A 20,574-nucleotide genomic window follows, 5' to 3' on the forward strand; every position below is an offset into this window, starting at 1 on the left:
GTTTAAAATAATTCAGGTTTGGGGACAGCTAGGTGGCTCAGTAAATGACAACCAAGCCTAAAGATGGGAGGTCCTGAGTTCAAATCTCAAATACTACTTAGCTGTGTGACTTGAATAAGTCACTTAATCCTCATTGCCTAGTCGTTACCCCTCTTTTGCCTTTGAGCCAATACACAGTATTGATTCTCCTTTTTAAAAAAAAAATATTTTTATTTCAAATTACATGTTATAACAAATTTCCATATAAGTTTTCCTAAGTTATATGATTGACCTTATCTCCCTCTCTCCCTTCCCTTACCCTTCCCAGTGTTGGCAAGCAATTTAATCTGGTTTATATATGTATTATCATGTAAAACCTATTTCCATATTGTTCATTTTTGTAAGAGTAATCTTATAAAACCAAAACCCAAAACATAAATCCAAATAAACAATTGAAAAATCACGTGCTTTCATCTGCATTCTGTCTGACTCCAGTAATTCTTTCTCTGAAGATGGGATAGCATTTTTCGTCAAAAATCTCACATAATTTTCCTGGATCATTGCATTGCCAATAAGAGCTAAGTCTATCACAGATGATCATTCCACAATGTTGTTGTTACTGTGTACAATGTTTTTCTGATTCTGCTTATTTCACTCTGCATCAGTTCACATAGGTCTTTCTGTCTTTTTCTGAAATCATCCTGTTCATCATTCCTTACAGCACAATAGTATTTCATCACCTTGATATACCACAATTTGTTTAGCCATTCCCCAATTGATGGACATCCCCTTAATTTCCAATTCTTTGCCACCACAAAAAGAGCAGCTATAAGTATTTTTGTACAAGTAACTCTTTCCCTCTTTTTTTTTTATCTCCTTAGGATACAGAGCTAATAATGATATTACTGTAGCAAAAGGTATGCATACTTTTATAGCTCCACCGATGATGCACTAGTGTCCCAATTTTGCCACATCCCCTCCAACATTTATCATTTTCTTTATCTGAAAACTGCCTATTCGTATCTTTGACCATTTGTAAATTGGGGAATGACTTGTATTCTTAGAAATTTTATTTAATTCTTTACTTAGTTGAAAAATGAGACCTATATCACAGGAATAAATCCCCCCCCCCCTCCAGTTTGTTGTTTCCTTTCTAATCTTGGCTTCAGCGCTTTTCTTACATAATATTGATTCTAAGAGATAAGGTATGAATTTAAAATGTTTATTTTAAAAATTATAGCAATTCATGCTTTCCTAAATCTTAGTCAGGCATTTTCTATTCACTATACCACCTATCTACCCTTTTAAAAATGTATAAATATATTTAATCTAAATCAAATTCGGTGTCTAAGTTCTTGATATGACTTATAGTGAGAAGATTCAGTGTTGAATTTCAGCTCTGCCATCTGTCTTATGGCATTGAGCAGCTCAGTTAACCTCATTTAGCCTCAGTTTTCTTCAACTAGGATCATAGCATTTATATTGCCTAACTCACAATATCAGGTATCAGAAGGTACATAAGCAACCATCTTGTCCTACGTAATCCTGAACTTCACAGAAATGTCATGAAATTGTCAATACTTTACAAACTATAACTGGGTATAGAAACTAATTTCAAGCTCTTTATGGACAAGGAGCTACATATATATATATATATATCTATATGTATGTATATATATATTGTTTATTGTATTTATATAACACTGTTCATTGAAGTAGAGCAAACCACTGAAAAATAAAATGGAAATAGATCTTTTCATAGAACATAATAGAATGTGGAATGTTAGAGTTGGGAAAAACTTAAGAATGTAACCAAAAAGGACCCAGCCAGAGTAATAGTACAACTGCAGGGGACTTCAGAATAGAATGTTACTACATCAAATCAATAAGTAACTTTAAAAGAAAGCCCTGAAGTTTTAGATGAGAAAACTGAAGCACAGAGAAGTGTAGTGATTTATACAAGGTCACACAGGGAGTAAGAAGAACTGGCACAGAACTCAGATCTTTTGACTGTAGTCTAGTACTCTGTCCACTTATGTTTGTTGCCTCTCTCTTAAAAGAATGTTTCAGTTCAGAAGTTCATTCACTGCCTAATAAGCATACTTTTATAAATCTGATTCTGTTTTTTTCTTTGTTTTAATGTTTTGTTTTTATTTCACCTTATTTGTGAGTTTTTAAAATATAAACTCTAAAAGCATCTATGGTAAGATATATCTCTATTTTATAGAGCAAAGAAGGAAAACCATCTTAGGGTTCAGCATGATTTGATTTTCTTTTTATTATTACATAACCATATTGAATGCATATATATATATATATATATATATATATGAATCATAAAAAATATGGTCTCTATCATTTCAGTCACAGGCTGTTCAAGAAGCACCATTCTTTTCCAGACTGGTTTATTTCTCATGGCACTCCTCTACTGCCTTTTCTTTTAGTCTTACTTTCTTTTTCTTCCTGCCATTCTTAGCTTTCTGTTTTTCAGCCTGAGTTTATGGAAGGGTGTGTATTCAAAAGGGTTTCCTCCTGTTCCCAGTGCCCTGCTAATGCTGAGAAGTTATCCAACAGGCCAATTCTCACAGTAAGGGATAAAAATAGTCCACAAGAAAAAAAGGTTACACAATGTAGGGCTGCAGGGGTTTGTACTAACCAGGCATCTTTCAAAGCCAGGATTAAGAGAAGAAAAAACATGGTTCCAACATTATTATTTCCTTAGATTTTTCCCTGCACAAATTGTTTACCAGCAGCCTCAACAGATGTGAAGTATAGCACCAGGAAACAAGCAAACTTCTCTGTTCCTTTGGTCACACACACTAAAGAAACATCAGCAACAGGGCACAGTAAAAATAAATGACTAGAAATTAAACAGTATGAAAAGAGCAAAGCCTTATTGGTTGAACTTGTAGTTTCAGTTGCCCTTCCTCTGTAGACACTTTTATTTTTAACTTCCTTGATAGCTGAAATATACTTTTTTCTTTAGAATATTTTTCTATTATACTCTTAAGCTATAAATTCCTTGTGGATGGGGGCTATATAGAAAGACTATATATCATGACATGAACTATTGGAGGTAAAAGGGACTTTGGAGAATCCTGGTATTTTCCAGAGGGTGTAACGGAGGCCCAGTAGTAAAGTTCCTAACTCAAAGAGATTGTGTCCTTATTTATATTTCACACATTTTCACAACTATTTGTTATTCATGTTCAGTGTGCCAGACCATAGGCTAGACCAGAGATAAAACTAACTAAACTGTCTAGGCATTCACCTGTCAGAGGAAACATGTACACTGATAAGTAAATAATAAAGATAATTGTAGATGGGGGAGTGAAGCACTAGTACCAGTAAAGGCAAGGGGTGGGGGGGAATATAGTCAAGAAAGTCTCACATGGGCAGTGGCACTAGAAGAGGTAGAAGTGATAAGAAGGTAAAAAGGAACAGAACTTGGGTGGTGGCCATATGAGTAGGGAAAAGGAAACAAATGGGAACATTTAGAGATAGATTTGACCATGTTTGACAGGTGACTGGAAGTGTGAGGTGAGAAAGAATGAAGACTTGAAAATTACTCTGAAGTTTAATATCTGATCTACTGGAAAGATGGTGATATCCTTGACTTAGAGACATTATTCTAGCTGGATTGTACTACTTCGTTGTTTTCTAATCATTTTCTGGCCTTTCTCCCTCTTTGTACATTTGCTAAGTCCTTGAATCAACATCTCTGTAGGGGCTAAATATCTTTTCCTTCCTCAATTTTAGCTAGAAGTACTATTCTGCTCTAGTAGATTTCAGCAACTCTTCATCTACAAGGGATCTCTCCTTCCTGAATCTCATGCCTCCCTGTTTGACTAAGCCTTTGCACTTAGATTATATGATCCTTGAAATCAGAAATTTATCTTTTCCATCTTTGTTGGCACCTAGAACTGTGTCTATTGAGCACATCATTCATTCTTTTCAGTCATGTTCAATTCTTTGTGACCCCATTTGGAGTTTTCTTGGTAAAGATGCTAAATTTCCTTCTCCAGCAAATTTTACAGATGAGGAAACTAAAGGGTTAAGTAAGTTGCCCACAGTCACACAGCTAGTGTCTGAGGACAAATTTGAACTCGGGAAGATGAATCTTCATCACTCTGGGCCCAGCACTCTATCCTCTGCACCCCTTAGCTGCCTTGTGCATTGCATACAAACATTTATTTAACAGCTTATGACTTCAAGGAGTTCCGAATATTAGAAACTCAGCAACATAGAAATAAATAAGAAGTAATCCCTCCCCTTAAAATGAGAACAGTATACTGGAGGTAGAAAAGAAATAAAATTCATATTAGAATGTGATAAGAATTACAAGGAATATAAAGTGCTATTGAATAGCATGTTGAATAAATGAAGAATTACAGTAGGAGGTTTTATTTTTTGATCATATGGCAAATGAAAGAGTCAGTATTAATTTTCTTAGAGGAAGTGTAGCCTGTTAGTCTCTCATCTCTTTGCTCCTGTCTTTTTTTTTCCAGTCTTTCAGTTAAAGTTAGTTAAAATTGATTTGTTCCATTTGCTTATACCCTGACTGATTGGGTGTAACAAAGGGTATAAGTGAGACCCAGTAGAAAAGACAATTATATACCCTGTATATTTACCTGTATACCTCTACTACATGCATATTTACATACATACATACACATACACATTTATGTGCTTATACCCTGATTGATACTAAAAATACTTTTACTCATATTATTAGTATTTTATTATGTTTTTAAAAGGGCTAACAGTATTAAGTTATTTCTGAAGACTTTTTTTTCTCCCTGTTCTTTTTCATTATCTCAGGATTAATGCCATTTGTATATATTAAACTGATATTCTCATTTACAAATAAGGAGACTGAAATTTTGATAGATAAATGACATGTCTAAGATCATAAACTCATAACTAAAATGATCCAGAGCTCAAAACCAGTCTTTTTTACTCTAAGTCTAATGTTCCATTTTTGCTTTTTTCATGTTGTTGCTTCTCTCTTCACCTCCTGCTTCTAATATGACTAATTACCACAATGTTATCAAGAGTCATACAAAGAAGGCATTTGTAAGATATTCAAAATAACCTTTGAAAATAGGCATGGAAACATTACTACTTCTACAAGTTTTTCACAACTTGTCTTTCCCTCACATTCTCCAGCTTAGATTATACTGAAAGGAAATCCCATGAAATCTCATAGCCCACCTGGCAATTATTTCTGAGGCTGCAAGAACATTCCTTGAGAAGTCATGGAAAATGCCATTCTGCCTTAACCCTTTAAGGTTTATAAGTAATTTTCCTCATAATACTGTAAGGCAGATACTCCCAGTCATCTTCATTTTACAGATGAATAAAGTGAAGTAAAATCAATTCATTTCGAAAACAGGCTTCTGAGGTGCATTTTGTGGTCTTTTCAGAGAGACAATTGCAAAGTGATGAAATGATAAGTAAAACATCACATTTTTTAGTTTTAGCAGGCAATTAACATATGGAAAAAATATATACTATGTAAAAGAACAAATGTTAAAGCTTACAATATGCCCAATAAATCTTATGAAAGGATGGATACTGGCAGTTGTTAAGCTTCAGTTAAATCTGGGGGAGGATGGCTAACTCTCCTGAGGGTTTGACTCCATTGGCCAAAACTGAAAAATTTCATCTTAATCTTTTCCCATATCCTGTTTGGCTGAGTCCCTCTGGCATTCAGCACTTCATTTTCCACAGTCAACAGATTGTTATCTTCAAGCAGATCTTCATTTTTACCATGCTTGCCTCCAGGACAATTGGAAATCATCCTTGCCATATACAGCCTTAGTATATTGGCCTTATGATAAGGGGTCACTTAAGCCACTGTGGATTCAATTGCCCAGCCTCTCCACTCCCACTCATCTTGGCAGCCACAAGCAGTCAGGGCAAACAGACCTTTTCTGACATGAACATGCTCACTGTTCACCTCTTCCCTTGAGACCATTAGGTTAGGTTAGTTCCTATGGGAAATCTTTTCTGGAAAGCTCTTTTTCCCTCAAGCAAACCAAAAGGTCACCAGTTCTTTTTTAGAAATAGCACTTCCTCACTATGGAGATATGGGACATGGCACCTTGTTGGGCAAAAGGAATGTTAATGCTGTTTAGTTGAAAGGGTTGATCTGGTATCACCACACCTTCTGATTTTAGAGCTCTCAGACAAGTCACTGGCTGTAAACTGATTGGCATATTTTCACTAAAGGTATCCACCAGCACTTCATCCTGATGGAGATGAGACTTGGATCCCTATCCCAATAAAGCATAATTTCTGAGGAGTCTTGCTAAAATGGAAAGCCATAAAGCATCTAGTAATAGATGGTCCAAGGATCAACCTGGCCACATTTGGACATTCTCAACACCAAGAGGATTTTTCAGTTACCACATCTCCCAAAAAACATCTATCAAGTTGTAGAGAAGTCTTGGTGGGAGTACCCCACTGATAAAAGAAACAGTTCCATGAAGCAACTTTAGAAACATAGTGCCCACAGATTAGCAATTTGCAAGCCATACATTTGATTGCTAATAATGAAAATTTTTTCTGCCTTATATTTTCACAGGAATCTCCTCAGGATAGTGCGATCACTAGAGATATTAACCGTACATTCCCAGCTCATGACTACTTTAAGGACACGGGAGGAGATGGTCAAGATTCCTTATATAAAATATGCAAGGTAAACAGTTTTTGGTGTTTGACATCTTCAGAGACACTTCCAAATAGAGACCTCATCATATTAAATTTAGAGAAATCACAATTACAAATCATGGCAGAGAATCTCTATAGTACAAAAGGGAGCCATTTCTTTAGAATTAGTGCTTGATTTTAATCATGAATCTTTAGGTAACAATAGAAACAAAAACAAGAGGAATACCTATTTAAATTATTTCTAAAACTACAAAGGATTATTAGCAAATTTCCATATTTCTGTGATCTGAATACCTTGTCTGATTAGAGCTTCTTAAAATTCAAGTTGTTCTCTGCTCCGCTAATACAATTAGAAATATTCCAGAACCCCTTTCAGAAAATTTAAAGCAGAAAAATATCTTTGAGATTAAGTCCAACACCTCTTCAGATGAGGAAACTGAGGCTCAGCAAGGTATGAAGGTATGACTGTTGAGTATGTCACATGGCCACTAAATCTAGGCTGTCTGTTGTTATGCTGATTCACTTCATTCCTGACCTTTTCGACAGTCCCCCACTTCCCACTTAGGGATATGAAGTAATCATAAAATCCGTATTGCCTTTGTTACGGAAAACTATATATCTATCAATCTGGGATTCTACCCACCATCCTTATAACTTGTAACCCCAACACCTCTAGGTGTATTAATTTGGCACCTTCACCCAAGATCTGGTAAATCAATTATCAACTATTTAGTAAGTGCTTATTAGGTGCTAAGCTGTGTGCTGAATGCTAGGGATACATAGTAAGGTAAAAAGTCCCTACCCTCAAGGAACATATAGTCTAATGGAGAGACAATATACATAAACGGAGAGATAGTTACAAAATGCAAATAAATAAGTGCACATGCAAATTACAAATAGCAATGAATGCTTATTTAGTTAAACTGTAAGAAACAGTAAAATTGGATAATGGCATATTAAATTACAAGTTTTTTAGTTTGGGACACATATTCCCCTTTTTTTATAATGAGTTCAATACTCTGTAGTTTACATTTGAATCCATTTCCTACGACATATGAGGCTGGGAAAGGAGCAGAAATTTTCAATATTTCCATGATGAGAGAGAGTTGCATTTTGGTGCTTTTTTATTCTTTTCTCTAATTAGTCAGCAAGCCATTAGTAGGCATCTTCTATATGCAATGCACTATGGAGGAGCCAGGAAATAGGAATATTGCACTTGGGTAAGGATAGTGAGACTATTAAATATGAAACAATAGCAAATTCAATTCAATAACACTATATTAAGCTTTTATGCACTAGAAGATACGGAGAGTAAAAATGCATTTCCCTGCCCCCCCAGGAGTTTACAATCTAGCAAAGGATATACAATATCTACACAAATAACAACAAATATTGGAATGTGATAAATTTCTTACATAGCCTTATTGACCCTTATTGGTACAAGGCAAATCTTTTGTGCCTCTATAAATTATCATTCCATCAAATACCAGATGAGGAAATCCCATCAAGTCTCCATCCTGGCCTCTGACCTTGGAAAAGGTAAATATAACACCATTCCTTCAGATCTAAGCCCCTGTCCCCTTTCTTAAACTTCCTATGACTCTGAGAGAACTTCAACCTGAGGCTAAGTTCCTATGGAAAATGAGAATATTAAACTCATTTATCAGTGATTAGGGAACTCCTCTCTGATAATACCTTTCCCATCCCAATGATTCTGAAGTAGTCATCATTCAAATTCCCCTTTCCCTTAAACTTTATTCCCATTTCCCTCAACACTACCACTCCTCAGAATCATCCCACTCTTAAATTACCCCTCCAATGTGCTCTCTGAAATTCTTACTCCATAGACTTCAAACTTAATTTCATCTCAAATCTTTTCCTTTTCTATTCCTTCCATCTTCTGCATCTCACTGAGATCTTGTTCTTTCCTCATGCCACAGTCCACCTGACCTCACTTACTAGCCCTGGCTAAGCTTTCATATTTTCTGCCAAAGTACACATTGTACTTCATTGCCACTTTCAGATTATTCCTATACCACCAACATTTTATAAACACCCATCCTTTGAGTTTCACTTAACCCATGTCTACCACCCAAGCAAAATTCTGTTAACTTTTTTCTACCAACCTCCTGGATACTCCCCTTCTTTTCATGAGTAAATTCAGTGCTTGACTTAAAGTTTTTCTCTGTCTCTCAACTCCCACCTTCATATTAGAGGATCACAACATACAAATTAGTGCTCCCTCAGAAAACCCTAACCTCAAGTTCTTTAACTTGTTCATTTCAAATAGTTTACCCCTCCACCCCACCTCAGTCACACACACACACACCGATGATCATTAACCTTTGATCTCTCATCACCCACAAATACACCAATTCCATTTTCATGAACCCTGAGATTCTATATCAGATTACAATCTATTGTCATTCTATCTCCCCCTGTGCCTTGCAACCCCAAACTCTTAGTCATCCTTACCCTTGAATTCTCAGTTCTTTACTCCTACATTACCTGTTCTTTCCTTCTTCTTTCTCTTGACCCTTGGTAAACCAGCTCAGTTCTACAGCTTCCTCTTTTGAGTATTTTTCTCCCTTATTAAATCACAAAATCTCAAACTTAGATTTCTCCCACCATCTCTACTTTATACACTCCTACATGTGTCCTGGCAAGTGAAACTGAAGAAAATCATACAAACTGTGTCCACTACAAGTTTATGTTATATTACTAAGCTGTAACTGCTACAAAGTATATCTCCTTAATTAATTCACTATCCCATTTACCACAGTAGCTCTTCCAAACCTGTTTATCTCTCTTAAAATCCTTCCACTCTACCCTCTCAGCTGAAAACCTTGCCTCATATTTTACTGAAGAAAAAAAATTCGAAAACATTCACCAGAAGCCAAGTAATGCAGTGAAGGAGGAACAAAAAAGAGGGTGAATTAGAAGCAAGACATTTGTGAATAGGGAAAGTTTGAAAGGGTTGGGGGTGGAGAGAGAGAGGGAGAGGGAAGGAGGATGGAGGGAAACACACAATTAGAAATCATAAATGTGAATATGAATGGGATGAACTCTCCCATATAGCAGAGTGATTTATAAACCAAAATTTCACAACAAGCTGTCTACAAGAAAAACATTTAAAGCAAGGAGACACACATAGAGTAAAAGTAAAGGACAAAAAAAGAATCAATTATGCTTTAGCCAAAGTAAAAGGGGGAAAAAAAGTATTGGTAGCAATCATGATCTCAGAAAAAGCAAAAAGTAAAAATTGATCTAATCAAAAGAGATGAGAAAGGAAATTATGTCTTGATAAAAGGTACCATAGACAATAAAACAATATCAATATTAAACATTTATGCACTAAGTAAAAAATAAAGTAGTAGATCAATGAAATAGATTCAGAAATAAACATATAGTAGTTAATGACCATATTAACCTAGTAAACCCAAAGATCCAAGCTTTTGGGTAAGGAACTCATTACCCAAACTAGAAACTAGAAAACAATATGCCAGAAACAAAGCATAGACCAATACTTCACACCCTACACAAAGATAAAGTCAAAATGAATATTTGATCTGGAAATAAAGATACCATTAACAAATTAGGAGAACATGGAAAAGTTTACCTGTCAGACTTATGTATAGGGAAATATTTATGACCAAACAAAATATAAAGAACATTATGAAAAATGAAATGCATAATTTTGATTATGTTAAATGTTTCCATACAAACAAAGCCAATGCAACCAAGATTGAAGGAAAACATTAAATGGCAGGGAGGATGGATTTCTAGCGAATGTTGCTGAAAAAGTCCTCATTTCTTAAAAATACAGGGAACTGACCCAAATGTATAAGTATACAAAGCATTCTCCAACTGATAAATGGTTAAAGGATGTGAACAAGCAGATTTCATATGAAGAAATTAAAATTATCTATAGTCATATAAGGGATGCTCCAAATCACTATTGATTAGAGAAATGTAAATTAAAACAACTCTGAGATATCATCTCACACCTATCAGAATGACTAATATGATCAAAAAGGAAAATAGTAAATGTGGGAATCGATATGGGAAAATTGGAACACATACATTCTTAGTGGAACTGACAAAGCCATTCCAGAGAGCAATGTGGAACCATGCCCAATGGACCATTAAACTATGAATACCCTTTGACCCAGAAATACCACTAATAGATTTGTTTCCCAAAGAGATCAGAAATAAGGGAAAAGGGCCCATGTGCACAAAATATTTTTAGCAGCTCTTTTCTAGTGGTAAAGAATTGAAAACCAAAGGTGTGTCCATCATTTGGGAATAGCTGAAAAGATTATGCTATATGGCTATAATGGAAAACCAGTGCAACTATTATACTATAAGAAATAATGAACAGGAGAGGTTCAGAAAAACCTGGAAAGGCCTATATTAACTGATGCAAAATGAAATGAGCGAAACCAAGAGAACAGTATATAGAGTAACAGAAATAATAAAAAATGATTAACTATGAAGAACTAAATTTGTTATCAGCAAAACAAAGTTCCAAGATAACCCCAAAAGACTCATAATATTTTTTAAATGCTGTCCATAGCCAAAGAAGGAACTTTTGGAATCTGGTTGTAGATCAAAGCCTTGCCATCCTTTGCTTTATTTCATTCTTTAATTTTTTGATTGCATAGGTGATATGTGTCTTCAGTACAACATAGGGAATATTACATGAAACAATGTTTTGATCTAAATGATGCTCTTTACCACCTCAGAGAACAGGGGGAAAAGGAGTAGAGAATCTGAATCACTGAATGTTTGAAAACAGTTATCAAAAATTGTCTCTACTTGTAATTGAAAAAAAATAAAAAGAAAGCACTATATAAATATTAGCCACATTTATTAGCACCCACTCGGCTACAGAGTAAAAAATGAAACAGGCCCTATATTCCGTAAGTTCACATTTTACAGGGGAAATCTAATGTGAGCACAAGTAAATAAAGACAAAGTAAGATTCATCATTTCAAAAGCATAGAGTACTAATAGTGGGTGATCAGGAAATGGTTCAGGTAGGAGTTGGCATTTGAGTTTAAGATTACATTACATTGGGACAGGTAAGTAGCTCATTAGATGGAGTGTCATACCTAGAGACAGAAGATCTGGGTTCAAATCTGGCCTCAGATACTCCCTAGCTGTGTGACTCTGAACAAGTCACTTAATACCAATTACCTAGCCCTTAATACTCTTCTACCTTGGAACTAATACTCAGTATCAGTTTATAAGGTCAAAAGTAAGGGTTTAAAAAATATTTACATTACTCTATCTTGGTGGTGTCATAAGAAAAATGCTTCTAATCTACAGTCAGGAGGCAGGAGGCAGACATTTCATTTTTAAGCAAGTCAATACTAAGTATTTAATACATGACTCCTAAATTGATATAACCAGATTGTGAAAATTTTGGTTCAAACCTCTGGAAGTACAATTATCACGTAACAGAAAAAAAAGCTTGTATACAATTTAATTACATGTTAAACTTTCAAACACAATTGAATTTGTCATAAAACTAATTTTATTTTATTAGTGCTGTCATCAGACAGACTCTTATGGTAGAAGATCTAAAATCCAAACATAAAATCCCACATTGGTTCCCTGGAATTGGAAGGATGCTGGCAAGGAACATAAGTGGAAAAGTGAAAAGGAAATGATAAAGAAAGGGAAACCTCTTCAGAAATTAATTTATTAATCTAGGAAAAAATTTTCAAATCTATACTACTGACTCAAAATTGTTGTTGTTTTATAAAAACCTCTGAAAGTCCCTAACGAGGCCAAAAAAAGCCAGACTCAATCCTGAGAAATGTTGGGTGTCAGTATACCATAGAAGAGAATATTCTGAGGAGATTTGTAGGAAAGAATGGAAGCCAGTCAAACCTCAAAATATGATTACTTTCAGAAAAAATCATTCTCATAAGGAAATGTTTTAACGTGGGAGAATTATGTCTGGCTTTGCCACTCACAGGAAGAAAACTGAATCATCTTTATCGAGCTTTTCTTTCTTTGGTGCATGGTGTTTCATGCTTATCCACACCCACTGAGCTACCAAATACAGAGAAAAGAAAGGATCCTTCCCTGGGCAGGAATAAGCCTAGAAACTTCACTAGCTCTGAGGCTGGAATGACGAAACCTTTCCTCTGGCTAGAATGAATTCCTCATCTGTAAAATGATGCTATGGAACTAGATGATGTCTCAACTCCCTTCCAGCTCCAAATGACAGGCCAGGAGGTGGCAGAGCTGGGCAGGATAACACTTTGTGCCCTTCCTCTGCTTCCCATTCCCTGTGCTCAGCTGCTTTGCTTTACTCTGGTTGCTTTTCTTGATATAGGGGTGATTTAGAATATTAAAATCTGTGTTCTTTTTCTAGGCCTATTCTGTGTACGATGAAGAAATCGGCTACTGCCAGGGCCAATCGTTCCTTGCTGCTGTGTTACTTCTGCACGTATGTGACCAGAGTGTTTCTCTCTGCCAACACATAGCTCATTCATTCACAACCATTTATTAAGTATTAATGATTTGATGACAACATATACCACAATTTGTTCAGCCATTCCCCAATTGAAGGGCATCCCTTCATTTTCCAATTTTTTGCCACCACAAAGAGCGCAGCTATGAGTATTCTTGTACATGTATTTTTCCTTATTATCTCTTTGGGGTACAAACCCAGCAGTGCTATGGCTGGATCAAAGGGCAGACAGTCTTTTAGCACCCTTTGGGCATAGTTCCAAATTGCCCTCCAGAATGGTTGGATTAATTCACAACTCCACCAGCAATGCATTAATGTCCTGGCTTTGCCACATCCCCTCCAGCATTCATTACTTTCCATTGCTGTCATGTTAGCCAATCTGTTAGGTGTGAGATGATACCTCAGAGTTGTTTTAATTTGTATCTCTCTGATTATAAGAGATTTAGAACACTTTTTCATGTGCTTATTAATAATTTTGACTTCTTTAACTGAAAATTGCCTGTCCATGTCCCTTGCACATTTATCAATTGGAGAATGGCTTGATTTTTTTTGTACAATTGGTTTACCTCTTTATAAATTTGAGTAATTAGACCTTTGTCAGAGGTTTTTGTTATGAAGATTCCCAATTTGTTGCTTCCCTTTGTAAACCTTAAAATTCCTTAGACTTATAAATGTTGGAGAAATTTCCAACATTTATAAGTCTAAGGAAAGGAAATCACTTTAAAAGACTGATATATATTAATTTAAGGTCGCCAAGGAATTCAGCTATGTAATTCCTAAATGAAAACTCAAGTCAGCCGTCAGCCTTTTATAGAGTTTAATTACAAACAGGAGGAAGAAAGGAATTAGAGATAGAGAGAGAGAAAGGGGAGAGAAGGGAATAGGGCTTAAATACCCCCTCTGTTTAGGCTGGACCAAAAAGGCCCAAGCCCTTAGATAGCTGGGGCAAAGAAAGAGATCAGTCCCTATTACTCACGTGACCAAAATGGAGAAGCAGTCTCAAAGGCCCCCACCTTCACCTTCCTTCAGAGCAAGCTTCTCAGAGCACACTCCAACCACTCAGACCAACTCCTCAACTCCACCCCCTGAGTCTTCAGACCCCTCTATCTTTAAGGAAACCATCCAAGTTCCCTCCCCTCAGTTCTCACATCTACCAATCACTGTCCATCAATTTCCCTGTGCCAATGGAGGCTCTAGCTTAACCCAGGACCGCCCAGAGGTCTCTGGCTTTGCACATGTCTGTTGAAGGTCATATTCTCAAATAATTAAATCTTTGATCCTTTGCTACAGCCCTTCCTAAATCCTGTTAACCTGAGTATGGTAGAGATTGGAATAATTAAATTTTGATCTATGCTGCAGCCCTTCCTCAATCCTGTTAGGACTGAGTAGGGTGGAGATTGATTCCAAGTATCTCCATTGTATCAATTCTAAAATCAATCATGACTCAAAGAAATTCCTGTTCTATGCTTAAGCATAGGTCAAAGTCCTTTCCATTGTTCAGCAAAAGGTTTCTGTCCTAAAGTAATCTTAAGAAGGGAGGAGGAGGAACATCCCATGCCAATGGGGTTCACATTCCAATAGACTATCAGTAAGAAATTTTCCAAGTATGAAATTTCCCAATGGTGAAATTTCCAACATTTATAAGTCTAAGGAATTTTAAGGTTTACACCTTCTAATTTTTGTTGCATTGGTTTTCTTTATACAGAAACTTTTTAATTTGATGTAATCAAAATTATTGATTGTTATATTTTCTGATTTTTTTCTAGCTCTTGCTTGGTTTTAAAGTCTTTTCTTTCCCAAAGATCTGAAAAGTATACTGTTCTGTGTTCACCTAATTTGCTTATAGTTTCCTTCTTTATATTCAAGTCATTTACCCATTCTGAATTTATCTTGGTGTAAGGTGTGAGATACTGATCCAAATCTAATCTCTCCCATACTGTCTTCCAATTTTCCCAGCAGTTTTTATCAAATAATGGATTCTGGTCCCAAAAGCTGGGATATTTGGGCTTATCAAAGATTGTCTTGCTGAGGTCACTTACCCCAAGTCTATTCCACTGATGCTCCTTTCTGTCTCTTAGCCAGTACCAAATTATTTTGATGACCACTGCTGTATAATATAGTTTGAGATCTGGGACTGCAAGGCCTCCTTCCTTCACATTTTTTTTTCATGATTTCTCTGGATATCCTTGGATCTTTTGTTCTTCCAAATGAACTTGTTAATGGTTTTTTTCTAATTTAGTAAAATAGTTTTTTGGTAGATAAATGGGTATGGCACTGAATAAGTAAATTAATTTGGGAAGGATTGTCATTTCTATTATGTTAGCTCACCCTACCCATGAACAATCAATGTTTTTCCAATTGTTTAGATCTTGTTTTAATTGTGTGGAGAGTATTTTGTAGTTGTGTTCATATAGTTCCTGTGTTTGTCTCGGCAGATAGATTCCTAAGTATTTTATATTGTCTTAGGTGATTTTTAAATGGAATTTCTTTAATTCTTGCTGCTGAGATGTGTTGGAGATATATAGACATGCTGGTGACTTATGTGGGTTTATTTTGTATCCTGCAACTTTGCTAAATTTGTTGATTGTTTCGACTAGCTTTTTGGTTGATTCTCTAGGTTGATTCTTTCAGTAGACCATCATATCATCTGCAAAGAGTGATAGCTTGGTGTCCTCATTGCCTATTTTAATACCTTCATTTTCTTTTTCTTCTCTAATTGCTACAGCTAGTGTTTTTAGTACAATGTTAAATAATAGAGGTGATAATGGACATCCTTGTTTCACTTCTGATCTTCTTGGGAAGGCTTCTAGTTTATCCCCATTGCAGATGATGTTGGCTGATGGTTTTAGATATGTACTGTTTATTATTTTTAGGAAAGGCCCTTCTATTCCTATGCTTTCTAGTGTTTTCAATAGGAATGAGTGTTGTATTTAGTGAAAGGCTTTTTTTGCATCTACTGAGATAATCATGTGATTTTTGTTGGTTTCCTTGTTAATATGTGGATGGTTTTCCTAATATTGAACAATCCTTGTATTCCTGGTATGAATCCTACCTGGTCATAGTGAATAAACCCTCGTGATCACTTCCTGGAGTCTTTTTGCTAGTATCCTATTTAAGATTTTTGCATCTACATTCATTAAGGAGATTGGTCTATAGTTTTCTTTCTCTGTTTTTGACCTGCCTGACTTTAGAATCAGTACCATATTTGTGTCATAAAAGAAATTTGGTAGAACTCCTTTTTATTTATTCTGTCAAATAGTTTGTATAATATTGGGATTAGTTGTTCCTTGAATGTTTGATAGAATTTATTTGTGAATCCATCTGGACCTGGGGATTTTTTCTTAGGGAGTTCTTTGATGGCTTGTTCAATTTCTTTTTCTGATATGAGATTGTTTAGGTGGTCTGTTTCTTCCTCTCAGTGTAGGCAATTTATATTTTTGTAAATATTCATTCATATCAACTAGATTGCCATATTTGTTGCCATATAATTGGGCATAATAGTTTTTAATGATGACCTTAATTTTCTCTTCATTAGAGGTGAGGTCTCCCTTTTCATCTTGGATACTGTCAATTTGGCTTTTTTCTTTCCTTTTTTTAATTAAATTGACCAGGACTTTGTCTATTTTATCTGTTTTTTTTCAAAGTACCAACTTCTAGTCTCATTTATTAAATCAATAGTTCATTGACTTTCAATTTTATTAATTTCTCCTTTGATTTTTAGGATCTCTAATTTAGTCTTCATCTGAGAATTTTTAATTTGTTCACTTTCTAGTTTTTTAATTTGCACGCCCAATTCATTGACCTCTGCCCTCTCTAATTTGTTAATTTATGAATGGAAGGATATAAATTTCCTTCTGAGTACTACTTTGGCTGCATCCCATAGATTTTGAAAGGATGTCTCATCATTGTCATTTTCTTCAACAAAATTATTAATTGTTTCTATGATTTGTTCTTTAACCGATTCTGGAGAATCATATTGTTTAATTTCCAATTAATTTTTTATTTGCCTCTTCATGTACCCTTATTAACTGTTATTTTCATTGCATTATGATCTGAAAAGTTTGCATTTATTATTTCTGCCCTTTTGCACTTGTTTGCAATGTTTTTCTGCCCTAATACATGGTCAATTTTTGTGTATGTACCATGTGCTGCTGAAAAGAAGGTGTATTTCTTTTTGTCCCTATTTATTTTTCTCCACATATCTACTAACTCTAATTTTTCTAAGATTTCATTCACTTTTCTTACATCTTTTTAATTTATTTTTTGGTTTGATTTATGTAGTTCTGATAGAAGAAGGTTCAGGTCCCCCACTAGTATAGTTTTTTCTATCTATTTCATCCTTGAGCTCTACTAGTTTCTCCTTTAGAAATTTGAATGCTATGCCATTTGGTGCATACATGTTGAGTATTGATATTTCCTCATTGTCTATACTGCCTTTTATCAGGATGTAATTACTTTCCCTATCTCTCTTAACTAGATCTATTTTTACTTGGGCTTTGTCAGATATCATGATTGCGACTCCTGCCTTCTTTTTATTAGATGATGCCCAATAGATTTGGCTCCATCCTCTTACTTTTACCCTATGTGTGTCTAACTTCCTCATGTGTATTTCTTGTATACAGCATAAGGTAGGGTTTTGGTTTCTAAACCACTCTGCTATTCACTTGTGTTTTATGGGCGAGTTCATTCCATTCACATTCAGAGTTATGATTACCAGCTGTGTATTTCCCAGCATTTTGATTTCCACTCCTAATCTTGCCTTTTCTTCTTTCACTATTTCCTTCTACACCAATGTTTTGTTTATAATCAGTCCCCCTAATTCTCACCCTTATTTTACTTCCTTTTCTATCCCCCCCTTCTTATTCTCCTCATATTTTCTTTACAGTCTTTTTATACTACCCCATACTCCCTCCCTCCCTTGTACTGCTTCCTTTCCCACCAGTCCACTTGTTACCCTTCTACTTCCCTATAGGATGCAAATCAATTCTCTGCCCCAATGTATTTGATTGTTCTTCCCTTTTTGAGTCAATTTCAATGCACATAAGAGTTGAGTATTTCCTAACTCCAACCTCTTTACCCTTCTAGTGTATTGATGTTCTCCCCTCTCCCGCCATGAGCTTCTTTGTGACATAAATTAATCCCCTTTTGTTTCTTTTCCCACTTTTTAGTATTAACCTCTTTTTTTAGCTCTAGTTGTGTATATATATATATATATATATATATATATATATATATATATATATACACACATACATACACACATATATATGTATTTATGCATACATATATCCATATACATATTTATGTCTTGGCATTTCATCCTATACAGTTTGTTACTGTTCCCTCTAAGTGTAATTCTTCTAGCTGCCCAAGTGATAATAACAGTTTTTTTTTTTCCCATCTGAATGAATTTATTTAGTCAATTTAGAACATTATTCCTTGGTACTCTTCCCACAGCCAATGCACAATTTCATTGGGTATTACTTGTGTCCTTGATCAGACCCTATTTCCATGTTGTTGTTTACACTAGGATATTCATTTAGAGTCTACGTCCCCAACCATATCCCTTCAACCCATTTATTCGAGCAATTGTTTTTCTTCGGTGTTTTTACTTCCGCGTGTTTCCTCTAGATGTGGAGAGTGGTTTTTCTCGTAGGTTCCTCCGAGTTGTTCTGGTCATTGCATTGCCACTAATGGAGAAGTCCGTTACATTCAATTGTACCACAGTGTATCATCTCTGTGTACAGTGTTCTCCTGGTTCTGCTCCACTCACTCTGCATCAATTCCTGGAGGTTGTTCCAGTCCCCATGGAATTCTGCCACTTTATTATTCCTTTGAGCACAATAGTATTCCATCACCAACATATACCATAGTTTGTTTAGCCATTAGAACACCATGAAGGACATCCCCTCATTTTCCAATTTTTTGCCACCACAAAGAGTGCAGCTATGAATATTCTTGTACATGTATTTTTCCTTATTATCTCTTTGGGGTACAAACCCAGCAGTGCTATGGCTAGATCAAAGGGCAGACAGTCTTTTAGTGCCCTTTGGGCATAGTTCCAAATTGCCCTCCAGAATGGTTGGATCAGTTGACAGATCCACCAGCAATGAATTAATGTCCCGACTTTGCCACATCCCCTCCAGCATTCATTACTTTCCTTTGTTATCATGTTAGCCAATCTGTTAAGTGTGAGGTGATACCTCAGAGTTGTTTTGATTTGCATTTCTCTGATTATAAGAGAACACTTTTTCATGTGCTTATTAATAGTTTTGATTTCTTTAACTGAAAATTCCCTATTCGTATCCCTTGCCCATTTTTCAATTGAAGAATGGCTTGATTTTTTGTATAACTGATTTAGCTCTTCATAAATTTGAGTAATTAGACCTTTGTCAGAGCTTTATGTTATGAAGATTGTTTCCCAGTTTGTTGCTTCCCTTCTAATTTTGGATGCATTAGTTTTATTCGTATAAAAACTTTTTAATTTGATGTAATCAAAATTATTGATTTTACATTTTGTGGGTTTTTTTCTAGCTCTTACTTGGTTTTAAAGTTTTTCCTTTCCCAAAGATCTGACATGTATACTATTCTGTGTTTGCCTAATTTGCTTATAGTTTCCTTCTTTATATTCAGGTCATTCACCCATTCTGAGTTTATCTTGATTGTAGGGTGTGAGATGTTGATCCAAACCTAATCTCTCCCATATTGTCTTCCAATTTTCCCAGCAGTTTTTATCAAAAAGTGGGTTTTGGTCTGAAAAGCTGGGATCTTTGGGTTTAACATAGACTGTCTTGCTGAGGTCATTTACCCGAAATCTATTCCACTGATCCTCTTTTCTGTCTCTTAGCCAGTACCAAATTGTTTTCATGACCACTGCTTTATAGTGTAGTTTGAGATCTGGGACTGCAAGTCCTCCTTCCTTTGCATTTTTTTTTCATGATTTCTGTGGATATCCTTGATCTTTTGTTCTTCCAAATGAACTTTGTTATGTTGGTTTTTTTTTTTAATTCAGTAAAAAAATTCTTTAGTAGTTCAATGGGTATGGCACTAAATAAGTAAATTAATTTGGGTAGGATTTTCATTTTTATTAAGTTAGCTCATCCCACCCATGAACAATCAATGTTTTTCCAATTGTTTAGATCTAGTTTTAATTGTGTAGAGAGTGTTTTGTAGTTGTGTTTGTATAGTTTCTGTGTTTGTCTTGGCAGATAGATTCCTAAGTATTTTATTTTTTCCAGGGTGATTTAAAATCACCCTGGAATTTCACCCTGGAAATGGAATTTCTCTTTCCAATTCTTGCTGCTGAGATGTGTTGGAGATATATAGAAATGCTGATGACTTATGTGGGTTTATTTTGTATCCTGCAACTTTGCTAAAATTATTGATTGTTTCAACTAGCTTTTTGGTTGATTCTCTATGATTTGATAATAACA

At 35.3% G+C, this 20,574-nt stretch overlaps 2 protein-coding genes across 8 annotated transcripts in view; both read left to right on the plus strand.

The window, feature by feature from the left end:
• The window catches only part of GPR21 (G protein-coupled receptor 21), a 29,196-nt gene extending 25,683 nt beyond the window's left edge, over positions 1 to 3,513 (plus strand). The window contains exon 2 of the mRNA XM_007474619.3: positions 1 to 3,513. This exon is cut by the window's left edge and continues 21,649 nt beyond it. The gene's annotated coding sequence lies outside the window, so the exon portion shown is untranslated.
• Positions 1 to 20,574, plus strand: part of RABGAP1 (RAB GTPase activating protein 1) — a 226,560-nt gene that overhangs the window by 151,970 nt on the left and 54,016 nt on the right. For all 7 annotated transcript variants that reach the window (XM_016430690.2, XM_007474620.2, XM_056812108.1 and 4 more), the window contains 2 exons: positions 6,569 to 6,682; positions 13,043 to 13,117. In XM_016430690.2, coding sequence (XP_016286176.2) covers positions 6,569 to 6,682; positions 13,043 to 13,117 — 189 coding nt within the window. The remainder of the gene's footprint in view (positions 1 to 6,568; positions 6,683 to 13,042; positions 13,118 to 20,574) is intronic.

The sequence above is a fragment of the Monodelphis domestica genome, chromosome 1 (genome assembly GCF_027887165.1).
Source record: "Monodelphis domestica isolate mMonDom1 chromosome 1, mMonDom1.pri, whole genome shotgun sequence".
NCBI lineage: Eukaryota > Metazoa > Chordata > Mammalia > Didelphimorphia > Didelphidae > Monodelphis > Monodelphis domestica.